The sequence below is a fragment of the Schistocerca gregaria genome, chromosome 3 (assembly GCF_023897955.1).
Source record: "Schistocerca gregaria isolate iqSchGreg1 chromosome 3, iqSchGreg1.2, whole genome shotgun sequence".
Lineage (NCBI taxonomy): Eukaryota > Metazoa > Arthropoda > Insecta > Orthoptera > Acrididae > Schistocerca > Schistocerca gregaria.
Genome location: NC_064922.1, coordinates 174384738 through 174409447, shown reverse-complemented (window position 1 = coordinate 174409447; position 24710 = coordinate 174384738). Strand labels below are relative to the sequence as shown.

The 24710-nt window shown below is 42.3% G+C and overlaps 1 protein-coding gene across 1 annotated transcript in view; it reads left to right on the top strand.

Moving 5' to 3' along the window:
• LOC126353895 (serine/threonine-protein kinase SMG1-like) overlaps positions 1-24710 on the top strand; it is a 364235-nt gene that overhangs the window by 154372 nt on the left and 185153 nt on the right. The window contains exons 15-18 of the mRNA XM_050003118.1: positions 12979-13127; positions 14313-14524; positions 14668-14846; positions 16291-16455. Coding sequence (XP_049859075.1) covers positions 12979-13127; positions 14313-14524; positions 14668-14846; positions 16291-16455 — 705 coding nt within the window. The remainder of the gene's footprint in view (positions 1-12978; positions 13128-14312; positions 14525-14667; positions 14847-16290; positions 16456-24710) is intronic.

Below are 24710 nucleotides of genomic sequence, written 5' to 3'. Positions count from 1 at the left end.
GTACTTCCACTAAACGACCTTCCAAGAAGGCTCATAGGAAGCACAGTTCTCTGTCACGGAGCATTTCTTCTCCTGCACCACCCAGCAGTTGCTGCTCCAGGCCGTCACCGTTTTGCCTGGTCGCACTGCTTGTAGCCAAACATCTGGCCGTTCACAGTCCATCTTAACAAGATGGCCGATGAACCTATAGAACCAACGGACGATGACTCTCCGCCTACTGATAGTGGCGGCAGTGCTCGCTTGAAGCCAGGCCCTCAGCGGCCTTCGAGGTGACCCCTTTCTTGCATCTTCTTTTTCTTCTCACGATGGCACTTATTCACTGGAATATTCGCGGCATTCGCTCCAACCGAGAGGACTTAAAGTTGCTGCTCTGCTTGCACCGTCCGCTCGTCGTAGCCCTCCAGGAAATGCCCATGCGATCAAATTGCCTTGGCACACTACGCCTCTGTGCGTTTTGACCTAGCCCCTGTGGCAGGTATTCCGGCTCATATTGGGGTTATGTTGCTGGTCCGAATTACTCTCCCCACTTTTACATTTTCCATTTGTACCGTTTACACTCCATCTTCGTCTGCCGTTACCAGGGCAGACATGATGCATATTATTGCTCAGCTACCTGCACCATTTTTAACTGGAGACTTCAGTGCCCACCATCCCCTTTGGGGCTCTCCAGCATCCTGCCCGAGTGGTTCCCTGTTAGCAGGCCTTTTCAACCAGCTCAATCTTGTCTGCCTCAATACTGGCAGCCCCACTTTTCTCTCGGACACAACTCACACCTATTCCCATTTAGACCTCTCTATATGTACTACCCAACTTGCACACCGGTTTGAGTGGCATGCACTTTCTGATACATATTCGAGCAACCACTTCCTGTGTGTTATCCATCTCCTGCATCATACCTCCCTCTCCGTGCTCTGCTAGTTGGAACATCCACAAAGCAGACTGGGGGCTCTTCTCTTTCAGGGTGACCTTTCAGGATCAAACCTTCACAAGCTGCGATAGTCAGGTCGCACACCTCATGAAAGTAATTCTCACTGCTGCTGAATATTCCATCCCTCACACTACTTCTCCACCTCGTGTACCGGTCCCCTTGTGGACCGCAGCATGTAGGGATGCTTTAAGTGCTCATCGACGCGCTTTACGCACCTTTAAATGCCACGCTACAGTGGCGAGTTGTATCAATTTTAAATGATTACATGCGCAGTGTTGTCATATTATTAAAGAAAGCAAGAAAGCCAGCTGGGCTGCTTTCACAAGTACCTACAACAGTTTTACTCCTTCTTCTGTTGTCTGGGGTAGCCTGCGCCGGCTATCTGGCACTAAGGTCCACTTCTGGCTTGACAGTCGCGAATGACGTCCTTGTGGCCCCTGAGGATGTCTCCAATGCCTTCGGCCGCTTTTTTGCAGACGTTTTGAGCTCCGCTCATTGCCTTCCTCCCCCGAAAACAGGCAGAGGAGGCTAGACCACTTAACTTCCGCTCCTCGAATCGTGAAAGTTATAATGCCCCATTCACCATGCGGGAACTCGAAAATGCACTTTCCCGGTCACGGTCCTTTGCTCCAGGGCCTGATTCTATTCATATTCAGATGCTGAAGAACCTTTCTCCTGCGGGTAAAGGTTTCCTTCTTCGTACTTAATAATCGCATCTGGATTAAGGGACATGTTCCCACATGCTGGCGCGAGTCTGTTGTTGTACCGATTCCTAAGCCGGGGAAGGACAAGCACTTGCCTTCCAGTTATCGACCCATCTCGCTTACCAGCTGTGTCTGTAAGGGGATGGAGCGAATGGTTAACTCTCGTTTGGTTTGGCTGCTCAAATCTCGACGCCTACTTACAATGTACAATGCGGATTTCGTAGGCGCTGCTCTGCTGTTGACCATCTGGTTACCTTGTCGACATTCATTATGGATAACTTCTTGCGGAAGCACCCGACCACGGCTGTGTTCATTGATTTGGAGACGGCTTACGACACCTGTTGGAGGGCTGGCATTCTCTGCACTATGCATACATGGGGCCTTTGCGGTCGCCTCCCTCTTTTTATTCGTTGCTTTTTAATGGATCGACAGTTCAGGGTATGTGTGGGTTCTGTCCTGTCGGACGCCTTTTTCCAGGAGAATGGGGTGCCACAGGGCTCAGTTTTGAGCGTCGCTCTCTTCGCCATAGCATTCATTCCAATAATGGATTGCCTCCCAGCTGATGTATCAGGCTCCTTTTTCATTGACGATTTTACCATCTATTGCAGCGCGCAGCGTATATGTTTCCTGGAGCGCTGTCTTCAGCGTTCTCTTGACCGTCTTTACTCCTGGAGTGTCGCCAATGGCTTCTATTTTTCTGCCGAGAAGACTGTCTGTATTAACTTCTGGCGCTACAAAGAGTTTCTCCCACCGTCCTTACGACTCGGTCCCGTTGCTCTCCCATTCGTGGAGACAACGAAATTTTTAGGTCTCACATTTGACAGGAAACTTAGCTGGTCTCCACATGTGCCATATTTGGCTGCCCGTTGTACTTGTTTTCTAAATGTCCTCTGTGTTCTCCGTGGTATGTCGTGGGGAGCGGATCGAACCATCCTACTTCGCCTATATTAGTTGACCGTCTGTCACATGCTGGATTATGGGAGCTTAGTATACTCCTCTGCACGGCCGTCCATCTTACGCTGCCTCAACTCCATACAACATTGGAGTTTGTCTTGCGATCGGAGTGTTTTATACTAGTCCCGTCGAGGGTCTTCATGCTGAAGCTGGTGAATTGCCACTCACCTACCGGCGCGATATACCGCTTTGTCGGTATGCCTGTCGGCCTCTGTCAATACCCGACCACCCGTCTTATCGTTCCTTTTTTGACGACTCGACCGTCAATACGGGTTGTATGTCTCTGCCCTGCTACCCCCTGGAGTTCGTTTTCGTCGCCTCCTTCAACACCTTGATTTTTCACTCCCCGCAACCTTAAGAGTGGGCGAGAGCCACACGCCACCTTGGCTCCAGGCTCAGTTTCGCGTTCATCTTGACCTCAGCTCGCTCCCAAAGGAGGTTACCCCTGGTTCGGTATACCACTCCCTTTTTTGTCGAACTTCATTGGAAGTTCATTAATATGACCTTCATTTATACAGATGGTCTCTAAGACCAATGACGGGGTCAGGTGTTCTTTTATTGTCGGGGCACAAAGTTTCCAATACAGGCTCCATGGCCATTGTTCGGTCTTCACAGCTGAGCTCTTTGCCCTCTACCAGGCTGTTCTTTACATCTGCCGCCACCGACATTCTGCTTATGTCATCTGCTCCGATTCCCTGAGCGCTATCCAGAGCCTTAGTGATCTGTATCCGGTTCACCCTTTCGTGCACCGATCCAACACTCTCTTCAGCAGCTGGTGGCCGACTGTTCTCCGGTTAGCTTTATGTGGGTTCCTGGCAATGTCGGTTTCCCTGGGAATGAAGGTGCAGATGCCACGGCCAAGGCTGCGATCCTCCAGCCACAGACAGCTTCTTGTTGTGTCCCTTCATCAGATTGTAGCAGGGTCATTTGTCAGTGCATTTTATCGCTGTGGCTTGCTGGTTGGGCTGTACTTACGGACAACAAGCTTCGGGCCCTGAAACCTCTTCTCACGGCTTGGACGTCCTCCTCACGCCCTTCTCGGTGGGAGGAGGTTGTTTTGGACCGGTTACGAATTGGACACTGCCGGTTCGCCCATCGCCATCTGCTGACGGCTGCGCCGGCGCCGTTCTGCCCATATGGGCAATTGCTGACGGTCCGCCACATTTTACCATCCTGTCTGGATTTTAATACACTGCGTCTTGATCTTTGCCTGACATGTACTCTAGATGCCATTTTAGCAGATGACCCAGGAGCGGCTGCTCGCGTTCTTTGTTTTATTAACTTGGCAAACCTGTCTAAAGGCATTTGATTATGCTGTTTTTTTAATCATCTGTCTGTCTATGTCTTTTATAGTATTGTCCCTTTTAGTTGCTGTTTCAACCTTGTGTCTCGCGGTGCATTCCTAACTTAGTCTGCGCGCTAATGACCATTGTAGTTGTGCGCCCTAAAACCACAAAAAAAAAAAAAGTTGCCAATGCAAACATTCCCACCTGTAAGATTCCCACCACACTACAGTTTTTTTTTTATTTTAAGGTTGCATAACTTTTTTTTAACCATGTACTTCAATACCAAAAGTAAGATTGATTTTGTAATACTACACATTTTGCCCAGTGATTGTACACCATCTTTTTATCCTTCATTATATATAATGATGATTTTATTACAGTCACAGTTGCAGTGTAGTGTGGCTGTTTACTGGTTTTGGCTATTAAGCACGATCTTGATGAAAATGAAACGGAAAATGACAAATGTACAAACACTTTAAGCTGTCTAGCTGTATGATTAAATAAATATTATTGTATTTTGAAATCTTGAATGTTTTCACCATGGTTAAATGTAATACATAGGGACCCGAAAAATTTTGTGATAAATACAAAATGATGCAAATTCTGCCTCAAAATGAAAAATGCAAAATTACCCTAATTTCGTAGGGAATTGTATCTAGATGAACTATTTTATCAGACAGAGTTTGAAATTGCTTTATTTTCTGCATATAAATATTGAAATGGTAACCAATTTTCAGTTACTGGTATTGTACCTCATCTGGCGAAGCCCAATTTGGCAAGATAATGTGTGTAAGAACCCTTTTGCAAAATATAAAGTGCATGAATCCAATGTATCATTGTGCTTCATGTTGTGTTACTGAGCCAGTTATGTGCGGTTGAATGGTTTATTTAAAATACACGCCACATAATGGAACGTTGTACTCAGCTGTGGAATGTAGCATTTGGTGGTTGTGTCAAATACCACTAGAGGTCGGGTCTGAACTACGTTGTTAACAGTACTCTTCAATCCTCAGCAAGCAGTTGCATGGTAGCTGTTCCTGAATGCGTTGTGTTGCTTGTTGTTTTCATTTCTTATTTTGAAATGAGTATAGGGACTAAGCTTGGTCCATTACAGATTTCAAGTGTGGCCCTTACAACAACAGAAGAGATCGGTGATCCCTGTGTCAGTTCAATTTTGCTGTACACGGATGTAGGCTTGTTTCCCCACACCGCTCCCCTTCCCTTTGGCGGTCAGAATTCTAGTTTTGTTTTGCTCGCAGCTGTCTACCACTAATAGTGTCCTCATTCTGCGCTATAACAATGGGAAACAAAATGTCACATTTTTTGACTGGGCCGCAATTCTTTCCCTAATTTTAAAATAGTTACTACCTGTCGGATTGTCTTGCATAGATCACACAGCTATAAATGTCCATGAAAGGCTGATTTTAAATTCTGCAGACTTTGTTATCGTGAAATTGGGTGAGAAAAAAGACAAATAATGTCTAGAAACACCGTAAATCCGAGACACAGTCAGTGCACTGGTGGGAAAATGCTACTCTCTTTTCAATAGAGCAATCATTTGTTGGAAGTTTAAATACAAGAACAAAGGCATTACATGTCTTCACTGACTTAATGAGATGATCTTATAATTTTTGCATCTAATCATTTGCAAAAAAAAAAAAAAAAAAAAATGCTAATTTTGACCACAATAGGTAACCCATTTTCTGAACCCTGGTAGTACATAAAGTTTAATGTCTTATATGGCTGCTCAACATTGAAATATTGGGTGGAAATATCCAGGAAGGTATAATATATGCATCATGCTAAGTTGTATGTGCTAAGTGTAGGAGCAGCAGACTAAGAGGTGATACACACATGACATTACCATTCACCATTATGAGTTGTATACAAGCCCATATTCACATAAATAACGAGTACTTAAACAGTAAGGTCATCTACTCACTTTTTTAATATAAATAGTCATTTAAATGTTTTTGCCAAGTACTTTGTATAGTAATAAAAATTAAAAGTTAAAAAGTTAAGCATTAAAGGCAGACATTCAGAAACATACGAAATGTAAAAACACTTTTAAAATCACTTTCACTGTGTACCTATTTCTTCTCCTTGTTTTATAATACCAGCATACTGTTTACAAAAAGAGAGATGTCGATTAGATAGCCTGATGTTCCTGGAATTTAAAAGTAAAAATCAATTTTCTGTTAAGTGACATTTGATAAAAGTTAAAGCACAAAATTTGCTTGCTCTGGTGTGTAAAAAATTGCATCTGGGTAATCTTAAATTTTTATGCGGGGCAGCATGGCAGGAATGTTGAGATACAATTTAAGGTGCACACTAGAATCAAGAATGACAAAAACTTCTTTTAGTGTGTATCTGGAGATACGAAAATACCCAGTTCACAGCATATTCGACACGTAAAAGTTTTACATAGGGCACCTAAAGTCACCTGTCGAATCTGCTCAAACAATTGAAGTTTTATCTTAAAATAGGCAACTTGCTGGATTCAGGAGATAGACATCAATTGCAGAACAGTTACTGAACCTGAAAACTAATGTAATGTACAAGAACTTAAGAGCATTGCATTAAAAACCAGTCCTTGACCAAAAGGCCAGAGACTCAGTAGACAGGTATTCCCTCTACTTGAGACTTATTCAACCGGATCTTGTGAAAATCGTGCTTAAGAATTTGACATCTGTAGTAAAATTCAAAAGAGAACTGTCTAGGAACTTAGATATCTGAACTGGTATTAGACAAGGTGATGACTATCCCAAGGTTACTTCAACTACCTGATGAAGAAAGTTACTCGTGAACAGGTGAAAACTTTTACAGATGACTATAGATTTACAAAAATGAAAATTTAGTAGTGAATTGTGTAGGCTCCTCAGATGACCTCAAAATTCAGCATTCAGTGTAGAAGAAGCTGCATGCCAATTATCCTCCCTCAACCTCATAGCAGCTGAAACTGGGCTGATGTTTGCCATTAATAAGACACAGGTCACCACAAACATCAGCGGTGCATCAGACACAATCCCATTAGCCAGCAATTAATGCAGAAGACTTATCACATACAAGTATCTCAAATAATGGATTACCCTGAAAATCAATCTTGATCTTGCCATGAACAGTAGATGCACTAAATGGGAAAAGGTGTACGATCTCTGTAAGAACATTTAGAGATGTAAATCCCTTTCCCTCAATGTAAGACTCGGGCACTGCACAAGCATTGTGAGACCTTCAGTGCCTTAAGCTGCATAATGCCTGAGTATGGTCAGAAAGGCAGAACCAAGGAAACTAGAACTAAAGAGGAAAGAGTCTGAGAAACTATAAAGACTACTTTTCATTTTAAAGAAAAATTGTGAAACAATTCTTATACAAAAACATCTGAAAATATTCACAGTCTAACTGGTCACAGTTTATTTAAAAATGTAGACAAGTACATATGGTGGCAACTGTAACCAGTAAACTAAACTGTGTTACACCATAATTGCGACTGTAATAATCCATTATAAATTCAGGACAAAGGAGGGTAGTGTCAGTCATAATGTCATCTGCTTTTTATTGCATTGATTAATGCTTTTATTGCGGTGAGTAATGTGTGTACATGACTGAGTTGGACAGGGTTATGTGTAGTTATGATTATGTTCGGCCTGTATCACTACTTAGAACACACCGATGATAGCTGCACTGTCAGTTGAAATCTAGATCTGCAACGCAGGAAAGTGCCGGCAGACAGACACAATAAATAAAACACACAAACACACACACAGAATTTCTAGCTTTCTTCAGGAAAGAGGGAAAGATGAAAGGATGTGGGGTTTAAGGGAGAGGGTAAGGAGTCATTCCAATCCCGGGAGCGAAAAGACTTACCTTAGGGGGAAAAAGGACAGGTGTACACTCGCGCATACACACACACATTCATCTGCACATACACAGACACAAGCAGACATTTGTAAAGGCAAAGAGTTCGGGTAGAGATGTCAGTCGAGGCAGAAGTACAGAGGCAAAGAAGTTATTGAAAGACAGGGAGGTATGAGCGGTGGCAACTTGAAATTAGCGGAGGTTGAGGCCTGGCGGATATCGAGAAGAGAGGATATACTGAAGGGCAAGTTCCCATCTCCGGAGTTTGGATAGGTTGGTGTTGGTGGGAAGTATCCAGATAACCCGGACAGTGTAACACTGTGCCAAGATGTGCTGGCCGTGCACCAAGGCATGTTTAGCCACAGGGTGACCCTCATTACCAACAAACACTGTCTGCCTGTGTCCATTCATGCGAATGGACAGTTTGTTGCTGGTCATTACCACATAGAAAGTGTCACAGTGTAGGCAGGTCAGATGATAAATCACGTGGGTGCTTTCACATGTGGCTCTGCCTTTGATCGTGTACACCTTCCGGGTTACAGGACTGGAGTAGGTGGTGGTAGGAGGGTGCATAGGACAGGTTTTACACCGGGGGGCGGTTACAAGGGACTGCATTGGGAGTATGTGGCGGAGGGACTGCATCAGCTTTCAGACAACTCTACATACAAAGTTTGCCAAGGTAATTCCATTCCTGATGTCCAGGCAGAGCTTCAAGGAATCCTCAGAACCTTAGGCCCCCTACAAAACCTTTCACCTGACTCCATCAAACTCCTGACCCCACCAACACCTTGCACTCCTACCTTCTACCTACTTCCTAAAATTCACAAACCCAAACTTCCTGGCCGCCCCATTGTAGCTGGTTACCAAGCCCGCACAGAACGTATCTCTGCCTACGTAGATCAACACCTTCAACCCATTACATGCAGTCTCCCATCCATCATCAAAGACACCAACTACTTTCTCGAACGCCTGGAATCCTTACCCAGTCTGTTACCCCCGGAAACCATCCTTGTAACCATTGATGCCACTTCCTTATACACAAATATCTCGCATATCCAGGGCCTCACTGCAGTGGTGCACTTCCTTTCACGCCGATCACCTGCCACCCTACCTAAAACCTCTTTCCTCGTCACCTCCTGACCCATAACTTCTTCACTTTTGAAGGCCAGACATACCAACAATTAAAGGGAACAGCCATGGGTACCAGGATGGCCCCCTCATATGCCAACCTATTTATGGGTCGCTTAGAGGAAGCCTTCTTGGTTACCCAAGCCTGCCAACCCAAAGTTTGGTACAGATTTATTGACGACATCTTCATTATCTGGACTCACAGTGAAGAACAACTCCTGAATTTCCTCTCCAACCTTAACCCCTTTGGTTCCATCAGATTCACCTGGTCCTACTCCAAATCCCATGCCACTTTCCTTGACATTGACCTCCATCTGTCCAATGGCCAGCTTCACACATCCGTCCACATCAAATCCACCAACAAACAACAGTACCTCCATTATGACAGGTGCCACCCATTCCATATCAAACGGTCCCTTCCCTACAGCCTAGGCCTTCATGGCAAACGAATCTGCTCCAGTCCTGAATCGCTGAACCATTACACCAACAACCTGAAAACAGCTTTAGCATCCCGCAACTACCCTGCCGACATGGTACAGTAGCAAATAACCAGAGCCACTTCCTCATCCCCTCAAACCCAGAACCTCTCACAGAAGAACCCCAAAAGTGCCCCACTTGTGACAGGATACTTCCCGGGACTGGATCAGACTCTGAATGTGGCTCTCCAGCAGGGATACGACTTCCTAAAATCCTGCCCCGAAATGAGATCCATCCTTCATGAAATCCCACTCCACCAAGAGCGTCTTTCCGCCGCCCACCTAACCTTCGTAACCTCTTGGTTAATCCCTATGAAATCCCCAAACCACCTTCCCTACCCTCTGGCTCCACCCTTGTAACCACCCCCGGTGTAAAACCTGTCCTATGCACCCTCCCACCACCACCTACTCCAGTCCTGTAACCCGGAAGGTGTACACGATCAAAGGCAGAGCCACATGTGAAAGCACCCACGTGATTTACCAACTGACCTGCCTACACTGTGACACTTTCTATGTGGTAATGACCAGCAACAAACTGTCCATTCGCATGAATGGACACAGGCAGACAGTGTTTGTTGGTAATGAGGATCACCCTGTGGCTAAACATGCCTTGGTGCACGGCCAGCACATCTTGGCACAGTGTTACACCGTCCGGGTTATCTGGATACTTCCCACCAACACCAACCTATCCAAACTCCGGAGATGGGAACTTGCCCTTCAGTATATCCTCTCTTCTTGTTATCCACCAGGCTTCAATCTTCACTAATTTCAAGTTGCCGCCACTCATACCTCACCTGTCATTCAACATCATTTTTGCCTCTGCACTTCCGCCTCAACTGACATCTCTGCCCAAACTCTTTGCCTTTAAATATGTCTGCTTGTGTCTGTATGTATGGATGGATATATATATGTGTGTGTGTGTGTGTGTGTGTGTGTGTGTGTGTGTGTGTGTGTGGGCGCGCGCGCGAGTATATAACTATCCTTTTTTCCCCCTAAGGTAAGTCCTTCTGCTCCCGGGATTGGAATGACTCCTTACCCTCTCCCTTAAACCCCACATCCTTCCGTCTTTCCCTCTTTTCTGAAGAAGGAACCGTTGGTTGCGAAAGCTAGAAATTCTGTGTGTGTGTTTTATTTATTGTGCCTGTCTACCGGCACTTTCCCGCTTGGTAAGTCTTGGAATCTTTGTTTTTAATATATATATATATATGATGCTGACCTTCATATATGATGCTGACCTTCTTTATGTTTTGGTTTACAACATGGTTGTGGAGCACAATCACTCCCATGGAATCGAACATGATTATTATAAACTTACAATAGTTACTTTGTCTCTATAGACAGTATGTCTCCCCTTATAAAATTCTTTTGTATACTTCTTGGAATTTATGAACTCTTGATCATAACATATTACCTCCACAACACTTACCGCAATAGCGTTTCCATTATATGATGCTAGTATTGAGTATTCAAACTCCATAACTGACAAAATTGTTTCCAAAGTAAGGGTTAGTAATGATTTAACAGGTGTGATTCATCTGTTGAACTGTAAGATTTTTATTTGACCCGACAACCGCCATATGTCGCTTGGCCATGTATGTCTCCTGCTGACTAACGGTATGGAAGTGAATGTTCTAAATCTTCCCTCCCAGAATCAGAAATATTCAGTTCTGGAGACGGGACGTAGCTCCCCAGTACAGGACCGAGCTCACTGTTTAACTTTTTATGATTTTCACTAGGCAAATTTTTCTGGTTTCTTGTTCCACTCATGTTTCTGTGCATTGTCCTGTTGAACTGTGAGTTATCATCAGTGCTTTTTTTCTAAAAAAATGTTTGAGGGTTCTTGCCGACATTGGATATAATGCAGCAAAAATTACTTATAACTGAAGCATGGGATACTGGCTGTCTGCTTTTAGCCATGACGTCATCAAAATCATCATGGTTGTGGGACCGTAGAGACATCTATTGGTAGCTCGGCATTTGAGCATACGCATATCCGTTTAGCACCACCATCACCCAGTATTAGCAGTCGAGGGCACTACATGCTTGTCGAAATGGCTGCCAGAGTTGTCGAGAACTGTTGCCGCAGCTTCAAAATGCTTGAAACAGTCAATGACGTATCTTTTCTCACCATAAACTGCACTGGTGTCGTTCCTACTGCAATTACCAACACAAAAAATGAAACAAAAAATTTACGTCCTTGAAATAAGTCTTTGGCACTCTTCCAAGTACTCAGCATCGTAAAAAAAATACTTTTTACTTGTTTCTGGGGCTTTCTTTTCTTTTGTTTGCATTCTTTTTCAATTTTCTCATGTATTTCTACCTTAATTTTCCATCTTTGACTTATTTCTTCTCTATCCAATTCCTCTGGTTCATTATCTATGATATGTAAACAACCTACACTCAGCATCTGTACATTACTTGCACCAGCAGTGTTAAATAACTTTCCAATTCATGTATTCAAGAACAAAAACTTAGAAGCCAGTATTCATGACGATTAATTGTATCAAAAGGAAATTTCATTAAAAAAACTGTAAAATTATGAGTCACTTGCTGTCCATCATTTACTTTCAGGAGACAAAATTTCAGTATAGTCAGCAATTCCATATAATGATTACAATCGGGATAGTGTTGAGTTACTCCATTAAAATGAGTAGATCAGTCCTTGAAAACATAGTAATTAGAAGAAAGGACAGTAAGCCTTTAGAGATGTTTCATATGCTTGGATTGGGTAAAGATAGAGAATATAGATGGCTGTGCCATGTCATAGGAAACATCCCAGCATTCTTAAGTGATTAGGGAAATCGTGGAAAACCTAAATCTGAAGTGTGTTTGAATTGCCACCTTTCTGAATACAAGTTAAAGTGCTTTGATGTTGATTGGTCTCATTATGTTGTTCACTGTCAGCACTCAGGGGAATAAAGTGGTACATTCAGGGTTGCTTTTAGTATTTTTTCAGAACATGCTTCACATAAATCGATGAAGTAGTTGACTGAGTCCTTTACATGTTTTATTGTTATACTTCTTATTTAGTATGGAGATGTTTACGTGGAAATTTCAAAATTTGCATCATCAATTTATTCTCCACTGTTTGTTAGAAACACTTAACTTTCCTGGTTTTTTCCCACGCATGTGCAAATCATTGATCTTATGTTACGGCTTTATTTTTACCCATAACACTAGTGTCTGAACCCTGGATCATTTCAGGAAAGTTTTGCACCAGTTCTTTTAATAAAAAGTTCTCTGTTAGCTTACCATATCAAATTGAAATAAGATCCTAAGTTTTTGTGGTGAAGGCTGTTGTTGAAAGCTTATGATTTTCTCTAGCTTTGATGTGGCCAGTTAACTGAAAACTTTTTGCCCAAGGACTTTGTAGTCATATTAATTTTTTAATGTTACCACAGCAGGGTTCTTTATTGAGTTAGTTCTCAGTCACAATACTTTTATCAGCAGGACATTATACAGGGGGTAAGCACATTAGCCTGATACAATAGAAGTATGGATTCACATCTGACATGCTTGCACAGTATTTAAGCATGTGCTAGCCCTGCAAATAAATGTTTATGTTCATTGTAAAAGTGCTTGGGAAAAAAAGAGGAAAAACTAACCTGCCCTTTTTCAGAGTCGTTATTCATCTTTTTTTATTTCAGAAAAAACAAGAATATGCAGCAAGTAGCTTCACACTAGAATCTTTAACAGCAGCACAAAGACATCATATAGCAAGAGGAATCTGTGGAGAAATGCAATCACAGCAGTTTAGAAAACTCATGGCTTACCTTCTTCAAGGAACTGAACACAGGTGAGCAATAGAAGAATGATTTCCACTAATTAGTGCTGGGAATTCCTTAGACTCATTACATTATGCTTTCTAATCAGGGTAGCGGAGGGTAGGAAACTACACCACTATTAACTCATATCTTGTTAAATTTTAAATTTGTACAAAGATTGGTAACTTGCTTCAAATATTCAGAAATGTAGAGCGGTGGAATTAAAAACAAAGAAAATTTGCATCCTATGACTAAAATATAAACTATTTACAGTTAAAATTGATCAACTCGTGTAAATAATTGGGTGATACGATGTGGAATGATCATTTAGGTACAGTACTAAGTAAATCATGTGACAGACAGATTCATTGGCTTGAGGCTGAGAAAATGCAGTTCAGTTTATTTATAAAGGAGATCAAAACTCCTTGCAAGACTTGGTTCAAACCTGGGACCTTTACCTTTTGCAGGCAAGTGTTCTACTCACTGAGCTATTCAAGCATACCTAACCCTCAAATCTTTGCTTCCAACAGTACCTCATCTCGTACCTTCCTGGTATGGCACTCAGTTATAATCTGCCAGGAAGTTTGTCATCATTCTGGAAACAGTCCTCTAGAACACTTGCATGCATAAGCCAAAGGTCTCAGGCACGAACCCCAGTCCAGCAAACAATTGTAATCTGCCAGGAAGTCTCAAATCAGGGCACACCCTACTACAGAGTGAAAATTAATTCCAGTTTGTAAAAATGTTGGGGGGGGGGGGGGGGGTTATTCCTAAGTTGTTTAATGACAGTTTTAAGTTGGGAATGTTATGTCACCTGAGTTACTTGATCATCTCTTTCCTTTGCAGCTCAAAAATGTGTAGTCTTAAAATGAACTGAATTTTAGGGTAATTTTTTATGAACTGCTGTATTAACAAGCTGCCAGTTGGTTCAGATATTCTCCTTTTAGTGTATACACATCTGTTACAACATACACCATATAGAGAAACGTTAACTAAATGCTCTATCTTTCTGGTTTTGTATTCATTTGTGGAACTATACGTAACCATGCTGTCATTTAAATTTGCAGTTAATAATAAAGTATAGGAACTAACTGTAACCATCATAGGAAGAATGTTTGTTCAGTTACACTTAGGGCTCGGAAGATAAACACTTAAGATAAATTCAAACTAAGGTTGATGAATGAATTCTGTTTAATATAACATTGTGTTTTCCGTAGTGATATTGACTGGCTGAGGAACGCTTTTTGCATTTGCTGGCCATTGAAGTCGTCAGATGACAATAAATTTGTTAACCGATTCAGGAAGATGGCTATGTCATCAGATACTGTTCTGTTGCTATGGTCTGTATGGGAAGCTGCACATTTCTGTGTCATCAATAAGCTGAGAACACCTCTGGGGAAGCCTCAGGACACTTTCACGAGCATAGAAGGTATGCCACACTTGTCATGTGTCCTACATCACTCTGTGGTAGTTTTGACAAATAACTGAAGAGTTTATTTCATTAAATGTATTTATTAACAAAATTTGAATTGCACAAACCTATAATTATTTGTTATACATAAAAACATACAGGTGCCATAAAAAGTTTGGCCCGTGAACTGAGCAGTGATGATGCTGCTCCAGAAGACTGGGCAATCAGTTTGAGGGAACAACGTAGAGTCCGTTTGCTACTTGAATTTGTTGAATTTCTTGAGAAAGCTACTCACAATGCTGCTGATGGATGTGCTACAGCAATGATGCCATTACCAAAGGTATGTCATAAACTGAAAGTTTGCTGCCCTTTTTTTTAAACAGCATTTTTGTTGCTCAAAATGGAAATATGAAGTTACAATTCTTAGAGTTAGCAGTTAGTGTACACAATCTTACATGCTTTGTAATTGCCCTTGGTATTTAATTAGAGTTCGCTGCTTGTGTTACCTTAAATAGGTTTAAGAGAGCATTCATACACACCATCTGATCAACAGTATCGAGACACCTCTTAATGAATATTGATATTGGGTAAGTCAGCCCTTCTCTTTTTTGATGATTTGATGTCTGCTGGGATACTTTCAGTGTAGTGTCAATATCTATGGAGGAAGACAGCCCATTCTTTCTCAAGAGCTGAATCCAGAGAAGGCAGTAACGTTGGACACTGGATTGTGGAGCGAAATTGGCACTCCAATTCGCCACAAAAATGTTCCATTGAGGTCAAGTCGGGACTCACGGCAGGCCACTCCTCCAGAAATTTTACTGTCCACATATCATCGCCTCACAAATGCCGCTTTATGGCAGGGAGCATTGTCATCTGACACTCACCTTTTCTAAACTGTTTGTCTACTGTATACAGTACACAATCCTGTAAAATGTTAGCATATCTTTCTACACAGGCAATAATGTTCACCAAGGCTTTCGTCTAACCCAAACCCTTCCGTCAGATATCCACAATATATAGCGTGATTCGTCATTCCGAATTACTCATTCCTGGTCATCCACTGTCTAGTGGCATCATCCTTTACCCCACATCAAGCTTCGCTTAGCATTGACTACAGAAGTGTGTGGTTTGAGGAGGTGCTTGACCATTATCCACCAGTCTTGTAACTCCCTACACAGTCATTGTCAGATGGACTGCTGGTAGCAGTTTGGAACTAAAGAGCGATTCCTGCTCCTGATTTCATGTTTTTTTTTTTTTACAACCACCCTCCACAATGCTCAACAACACTGTCCATCAGTACATGAGGTCTGCCTGGTCTTTTTTTAGCTGGGGGGACATGTCCTATATCCTTGTAAAAAGAGATCTGCAGATGAATAAAGCTGCTGCTGCTACTACTACTACTACTACTACTACTACTACTGTATTTCCATATCATCAACAGTCAATGTCACTGATGTGTTTGTTATTCAGCTGACATCTAATGAGTAATCAGTGTTCAGAGTCAGGGAGCTCTGCTGACACATTCTGTTATTACCGTATCTCTACTGGCAGATCAGCTTCTTGTGATGTCTACTGGTCTATTCTGCATTACATACGGGTGTCTCGATAATTTTGATCAGGTAGTGTACATGAGGTTACTTACTTTGTATATTATTTGAACATGAAATAGTTATATCATTGCAGCAAGTAGAACCAAACAGTGTTTTTTTATGTGAAACACATACTGTAGTGCCTTACATCAAATATGTATTATGTTTTTTCTATGGGGGAAAATAAAATTGCAGCCTGTACGCACATTCTTCCACACAAATAGAAGCACATGTGGAGAGTGGCTCACACGTATACGAACTGCTGTAGTGATTGTTGCACTCCATGCTGGACATGCTACTATTGCTGTACGACACGGACAGAGGTTATTGCAGGATCTGGCAGAAGCAGGCAATACCCAGGTATGTTAAATTCGTTATATGTCTTCTGTCCAGCTATCCCTTGATGTTGTACGATGATATATGAATGCTGTTTGTGTTGGAATGAGATCAAAACACTCGTGCATGTTGTAAGAATTTTTCTGTTGATAAACTAGGATTGCAATGAGATATTCTCCTTTTAGTGTATGCACGTCTACTAAAACACACACCTTATAGAGAAATGTTAACTAAATGCAGTCTCTTTTAGGTTTTCTATTCATACCCAACCTCAATGTCATTTAATTGTGCAGTTAATAATGAAGATAAACTTGAAATGGTACTTGTTTCATATGTATGTGGCACATTTAATCAAGAATTGACTCTCATTATCACCAGTTATACTAAAAACAGTGATCTGCACATGTGAAATACAACACAGAGACATAAAACAACAAGGAATTCACTACTAGTTACTGGCACAACCTTTCAGGAAATACTTGAAACTGGTCATGGTTGAAAAGTATAAATTTCTTCCAGCACACGTCACTATAGTCCAATTCACAAACTTTGGTGTTCACACAGGTCAGGCATGGGCGGGGATTGCAGTGTTGCCAGCACCATGTGACAATTGGAGTACATGCACAATGTGATTTGTATTTCAAGATTGTGTCTCACTTATGTAGAATTTGTCATTTAGCACCACCATCAGTGATGACAGCTCACAATAAATGGAACAAAAAGTCACTAAATAAATTACTACGGTCACTTTTAATGCTCAAAACTTAATAAAACCGAAGTTGCAAAGGAAATGCGCCAAATGCAACAACAAAACAGTGCTCATACAAGCGCCTGGCAACAGCAAAGTGTGTCAAAGGCTTTTAGGAGGACTGCAATGCTGGACTGCAATGTTGAGTTGCGTATGAGAAGAACCTTACCCCGCTTCTGGTTACAGAAGTGTGGCTGGGCGCCACTACTTAATATTGCCCCGGTTGGGAAATAATAGTAAATCTGGGGCTGATACACAGAGCAGTCAGAGTAGTTGTGGAGAGGTGGGTCGTCTCCACGTGACCTGTGTTTACGTTCAGTGATTTTGTTGTTTCCTCTTAGTTTGTTGCTCTCGCGTTAAATGATAACAAAACAGATTTTTGTGGCCGGAGGCTATCAAATGAATTAAAATACGTTCACAAAATTACAGAAGGCCAAAATTTATTAGTTTTAGATATTATTTCCACCTTTCTGACAGTCAAGCTTAACCGCCTTGCTGAACAATTAAGTTATTTTTGCCGATTTGCTAAAGAGGTTTGGCTTTCTTTAATTTTTTCTGCTGAGGCAGTCAATTTATTTGAAATGAAGTATTTAATTTCACACTATTGGCTAGTTTCAACTGTTCGCTGCATTTCAAGTGCACACATGGCATTATGCCATAATAAAGAATCAAACATGAGATAACACAGTACTAGTACTCAAAGAAAATTTACATACGAGTGTGCATTTTAAGCCGAATTATGCATTTTAGTATGGTTCCTGAAATTCCGACGCTCTTGAAGTATCCTCTGATGTCTTGTTTCTTTTATGATATAATGTAAGATCTCGCTTGAAACTGCTGAAATGAACCTATTTGTAACAGGTAGCGGGAAAATATTGCGAACGGTGGTTTCAGAAGTGTTACATTAAAATATGAACTATGTGCGAGAATGTACAATGGATTTCTTAAATCACAAAGCGTTAGACTGTGATTTAAAAATCAACTCTGAGGACGACCATTTAGAAGAATTTGGAGCCCAGAAGATCAGACATTTACGTCGTAATTAAAAATTTTACTGGCACATTTGTGTGATGTATCTTAAAGTGTATCACGCGCAAAAAAGATCAACATTATATGTGGAGGCTAACTTCTCTTCCTGCCTATTAATCTTAGAGACCACTATTATATGTGAATGCTATGTATATTAATTTAAACCATTAACTTTTCTTATTTGTGTGTTCGCGCTACTTAAGAGTGATCTTGCTATTTGCTGACTACATCACGTGCCCTATGCTGTCATCAGCTGCCGAAACCACGTCACATGAGCTATTGCTGGCGTACAAAAGCGCATCACAATCTCGATTTCAAAGCTTCAGAGAGTGACATATGTTACTTGGTGGAATTCAAATTTATACCTTCATAATACGAAAATAAGCAGCGTACATGTTGCTGCACATCAAAGGTCTTAAAAACCGAGCGAGGTGGTGTAGTGGTTAAACACTGGACTCGCATTCGGGAGGAAGACGGTTCAATCTCGCGTCCGGCCATCCTGATTTAGGTTTTCCGTGATTTCCCTAAATCGCTTCAGGCAAATGCCGGGATGGTTCTTTTCAAAGGGCACGGCCGACTTCCTTCCCTAATCCGATGAGACCGATGACCTCACTGTCTGGTCTCCTTCACCAAAACAACCCAACCCAAAGGTCTTAAAAAACGTGTATCCCCCCCCGTTCGAGCTTCGTTTTCTAAAGTGCCGGGAAATTATACGTCGGTATATAAACCCATAAAAATTCAAAGGATTGATAAGTTTTTCAGTGCCGAGTAATAACTTAACACGGAAAAAGTGTATTTTCACCTGGGAGAAAGTATATTTTTAACCTGGAAATCCAGGAATTTTCTTTCCTTGTCCACGTATACACCCTGTTGTTAGGTTACAACTGCAGTACATGGGCAAGCGTTAGCCTGCTTGGACACACCACTTGGAATGCTGTTCCTGAATGGCCACACAAGAAGTCAAATCACCAGAATAATTTAAAGATTTGCAGTCAATGTGTGTGGGATAACCCCCAGAGAGCTCTCACTGTCATACGAAATTGCTTCCCGGACCATAACTCCAGGTGTAGGTCCAGTCTGTCTAGCATGCAGCCAGGTTGGTTGCAGCCCCTCAACTAATAACCTTCTAACCAACACATGACCATCACTGACACCAAGGCAGTATCAGATTTCATCAGGAAACACAACAGACCTTCACCCTCTCCTCCAATGAGCTCCTGCTTGAGACACAGGTGAAGTAACTGATTTCTTATAGTTTGTTGTGTCACTGTGGTGCCAGCTCCTGCTCATATTGCTGTTGCATATGCAGTATGATGTGTCTGAACCATATGCTTAACATGACGGTCTTCGTTCCCAGTAATGCCACATGGCTATCCGGAGCCTGGTCTTTTTACAACATGTACATTGTCATGTACAGTGGCTACATTCCTGCCAATACTTCCTGCATTATTGCAGAAGGAACATCAAGCCTCACGTACCTCTAGTACATGATCTCATTCAAATACAGTGAGGTGCTGATAACAGTGTCTCCATCACCTTAAGTGCATTCTTGACTAACATCAACTCACAGAGTCCATTCTCAAAGGTAATTAACACTCGCAACAAACCTGATTTGCATCCTAATAGTGACACTACTGGTGCCACTCTTTGAGTATGATTAAAAAAGTAAGGTAACAATTCCTCTGTGAACAAAGGTTTATTCAGAAATATACAAAACTTCGGAGACAGTGGTATATTTTAGTCACAATGGTTGTCTAATTATTTGTTCCACTGGTAAACCAGTCTATTGAAACCAGCATGAAAGGAATCAGGGCTAGGTCTAAAAGCTGCATAACAGCAGCCTCCTAGATGTCAGAATTGATTCAAAAGGAATGACTGGTCAGATGGCACTTCAGTAGTAAGAAGAAATGGAAATTTCTTGGTTTGTGATCTGGTTTGTATGAAGGGTTTCAAATACAGTCCATGGGAAATTCTAAATCGAATCACCAGCAACAAGGCTGTATGGAGTTGGGAAGTGCTGTGTATCAATGACATATTTCGAAAGCAGTCTTTCTCATTTCGTCCAAATCTCCTTTTGCAGCTGTTTCTGTTTGGTGCAATAAGTGGTAGCATTCCCACTCTCTCCATGGGTGATGACATCAAACAGCAACTCTCCCTATGTCCCAAAAGATTTCAGTCAAAACTTTCATCACTGATAGTGTCATTTTGAACTTCTTATGGGAACAAGACGAGGTGTATCTCCATGACACCAATGCTTTCTTCGTCTTGGATGTCACGTTATGAATCGCTCATGTTTTGCCCCCCTTGATATTAGCATGCAGGAATGGAATGCCCTCCTCCTGGAGAGACAAGCCATTCACTTGACTTTAATCGTGTTTGAGAGTTGCGTTACCCAGTGAAAATATACTTTCAGTAGTCCAGAGTGTTGCAGACTACACAGCTAATCAAGAGGTTAGAGTTGGTGTACAATCCCTCATGGATGAGCAATCAAACTGAATCAACCCTTTGAATGTTGTTCATGTTGTCATCAGAAGTGGAAGTGTTCAAGTGCCCTTGCCTTTGATCGTCTCACACAGCTATTCTGCCGTAATCAGCACCAAAACCATACTTACTTTTGTAATGTTACACTCTCCTTAAATTGCTACAAGTTGGTTCTGAGACACAGCTGGGGGCATTTTCTCTCAACCCAGAAACCTTATTACACTTAGCATTTCAGTTGTCGGCCATCTATCATCTGAAAAAAGTATTTTGAAGTTAAATAACTCGGCTACAACCATGTACTGATGATGATTGAAAGCTCTGGTAATATCTTCTGTTATAAAGACATAGAATTTAATTCACATGGGGTACTTACGCACCTTTGGGAGCTCTTGTAACTTTGTCTATCGTACCACACTCTTGTGCAAAAACATTCTATTCATATTTCAGTATGTAAAATCTTAACATTTGACGTTTTTCTGAACTGTAAGCAAACTCTTGAATTACGGTTATGCAGTGTGCCAATTTGATTTTCATAGATAAAGATATAAGTTGTTTTACTTCTGGAAGGAAGTTATGAAACAATGAGTATGAATGAGTGCTTTTCTGTAAAAATTACATTTACATTCTCTGGATATAGTCTCTAGAAAACTGTATGCTACTGAACAACCACAATGAAATCACTTACGGTCTGACTGAAGAGGTTAAGAGTGCTTCGTAAACAGATGCAACTATTTTCAGGAAAGGATAATCTTACTGCCACAGCTTTCATTAGAAAAAGAGACATATATACACCATTCATTCTCACAAGCAAGCACACATTACCGCCAACTATGGCCAGCCCCCCAGGAGGCTCGCCACTTTTTGATGGGTTTGTGTGTGGCTGTCATGGTCCCCCATCCTTTGCAGCATCTTTTCCCTTCCATGCTGTATGTCTGTCCTCTTGCTATTCTATTTCCCCTCCCTTGGGAACATGTCTTGGCTGTTTTTGGAAATGTTCCGCATTTTCTGTAGCTGACTTAAGAACAGTCTCACTACTGTTTCTGATTTCTTTGTGTCCTTTCTACGGTCACCTTCTCCTGTCCTTCCTCCGCTTCAGGGTTTGAGGCTCCTCTTTTTATTCTTCCTCCCTGTGCACTCCCGAAGGCTGGCTCACATGTCTGACACATAACAGATAACTGGGTAATTCCCAGCCCAGGGTCGACAGGTACTGTTTGCACTTAGCCCCTGCTACAGGCCAGGCCCAGGGAGTGGTGATTGCCTGACTGCTACCTTTCCAAGTTGCCAATTGGTCTCTCTGTAAGGTGTTCAATTTCTAGTTCAGAAAGGTGTCTATGCAGTTGCTGGCTCTGTGAAATCCTGCCTTCTTTTACACAATGGCACTTTGCTTTTGGAGGCTACTTTAGATTATCAAGCACAACTGCTTGCTACTTCTCTATTCTCCACAGCTATCCTGTTCACGTCGAGGGCCATTGAACATTGAATTCTTCCTGTGGTGTTATTTTCACTAGGCTGCTCGACGGTCTGACCAAGGCAGAAATGCAAACATACCTCACTGAGGAGGGAGTCATTGCCGTCCATTGGAGATGGAAAAGGTATATGAATCCTTAGTGCCTGCGCACACACTATTTCTCACTTTTGATATAGTGGTGCCTCCGCCCAAGATCAAAGCAGTCTATGAACTTATCACGGTCTGACCATACATTCTGAACCCGGTGCTCTGCTACCAGTGTCATCATTTCAACCACTCTCAAATGTCCTGTCAACACCCGGGCAAATGTGTAATCTGTGGTAGGGATGCTCACGAAGATGGGTGAGCTGCCTCCTCCCTTTGTATCAACTGAAATGGTGACCTTGCCACTGCCTCTAGAGATTCTTGTGTATCTTGTTGAGCAAGCTGTTCAGGAGATCAGGGTAAAGGAGAAAATCCTTACGCAGTCACTCACAAGTTATTGACTAGTCACAAACCCTGCTTTCTACCATCTGTCACAGTACTGTTCTTGCTACAGCTCGCTCCCCGAATGATGTTGCCACACAGACATGTGACCTCAAATTCAGCACTGATGATGTGTAATTGCCCAGTGTCATGGTAACATTGCCGTCTCCTCATCCACATATGCAACAGACCCGCAAACAATCGCCTTTTCAGGCAAAGTCACTTGCTACTCAACCAGCATGCCAGAAAGGACAGGAGGAATAATCCCGCAAAGAATTCCTACATCCCTCCCACCAACAAAACTGAGTGTTTCCTCTGCCAACTACAAAGGGCCCAAGAAATCAAACAAAGGCAAACGATCGTCTGCTTCACCATCTTGGAGATCTTTGATGGTTCTCCACATGATACCCTCCCCCGGCCAACCTCTGTGTTGTTGTTGGTGCCGACCGCCAAATGTTGTTCTGCCCTGGACTTCACAGATCAACAGAAGGAGAATGCCGATGCCCCTGTAGATCTCAGGGAGCAGTATCCTCCAGCCTCTGCACCCTATTGCACTGAGTCTGTGAAGGCTGGCACTCGGCAGCCATCGAGGTAACACTACTTCATTTTTTTTTTCCATTGTCCCCTTTCCTCATTATGGGTTTCCTTCAATGGAAAGTTCGTGACCTTTGATCAGACAAAGAGAATTTACAGCTGCTCTTAGAATCACAATATCTGCTTGTTTTCTGCCTCCAGGAAACAAAATTGCATCCTCACGACCGCTTTGAGTTCTCGCGTTTCTTCGCTACCCATTTTCTTCGCCATCCATTTTGACCATTTTAGTGAACGATGTGTGGGCCCTCGACTGCAATTTACTTTTTAGCTGTCATAGGAATATGGCGAAGGGCTTCTAATTTTTAGATCAGGACCTCCATTTCTCCATGGCGTATTTTATCAACCCCTCTCCACATCCCTGTTTTTAGCTGTTTTTTCTTCCATTGTTTGGGATTAACGTGTAGTGATTTAATCTTTGTCCTTGTGTTCTACTGTTCTGATGGGGGCACATATGAAAATTTATTTTTGTGCCCTAAAAAAAAAAAAACACACAAAACAGGATTGGACCTCAGGAATATGATCCTTGCAGCAAGGAGTTGGGCTGGGTGTAGCATAGGGATGGGACTATATTGTTCTGGGAGTTGGGTGGTTGATGGAACACCATTTTAAGAGGGATGGTGGGATGAAACGGGGTAGGCAGGGTTCAGTGTTGGAATTAGGTTGGCTTTGGTTAGAGAGATCGACAACAAAAAAGTGTTTCCTTTGCTGAGATTGAGGGATGGCAAGTAGGTCTTTGAGAAGTCCTGCATGGTTAAATTTGGATGTAGGGCTAGAGGTGATGCCTTTGGATAGGACTGAAATCTCTGTGGAGCTGAGGGTATTGATGGAAAGGTTAACAACAGTGTGATGGGAATGTTTCAGCTCTGGATTTGGTTGAGTGGTGATAAGGAGCTTTGGGGGATGTGGCAAGTTGAAAAGTCAGCTAGCCAGGGTTTAGGTGTTATGAGGGATGGACGAGGAGGATGTTGTGAGTAGGATAGGGGTCGGATAGTGGCGCCCTGAGACGGCAGTAGAATGGCAGCAGGTTGGGTAACTTATGTAGGTTGTGACAGGAATACTCTTCCTTATATCCAAATTAGCCTCATCATTCTTCCCGAGGTCCCTTCCTCAGAAAACCAACCTTTCAGAAGAAGAAAGAATAGCCATACACAACCTCAAAACAAATCCTCATCTAATCATTCTACCTGCTTACAAAGGTTCCACCATTGTTGTTATGAATCACAGTGACTACCTGGTGAAAGGCCTCTGCCAGTTGTGACTCCTCCATCTATAAACTCTGCCACACTGATTCCATCCTGGAAGTCCCTGCTTAGAGCCTCAGATCCTTCCCAGAACTTCTCCTTCCTCACCCCCATGCTAGTGCCCCCCCCCCCCCCCTCCCACAAACCCAACAATGTTAGACACCCCATTGTGCTCCACCATTCTAACTCCTTTACCTCGTGGATCCCTACTCATCACAGTGGATACCAGCCCCCTATACACAAACATCCTTAG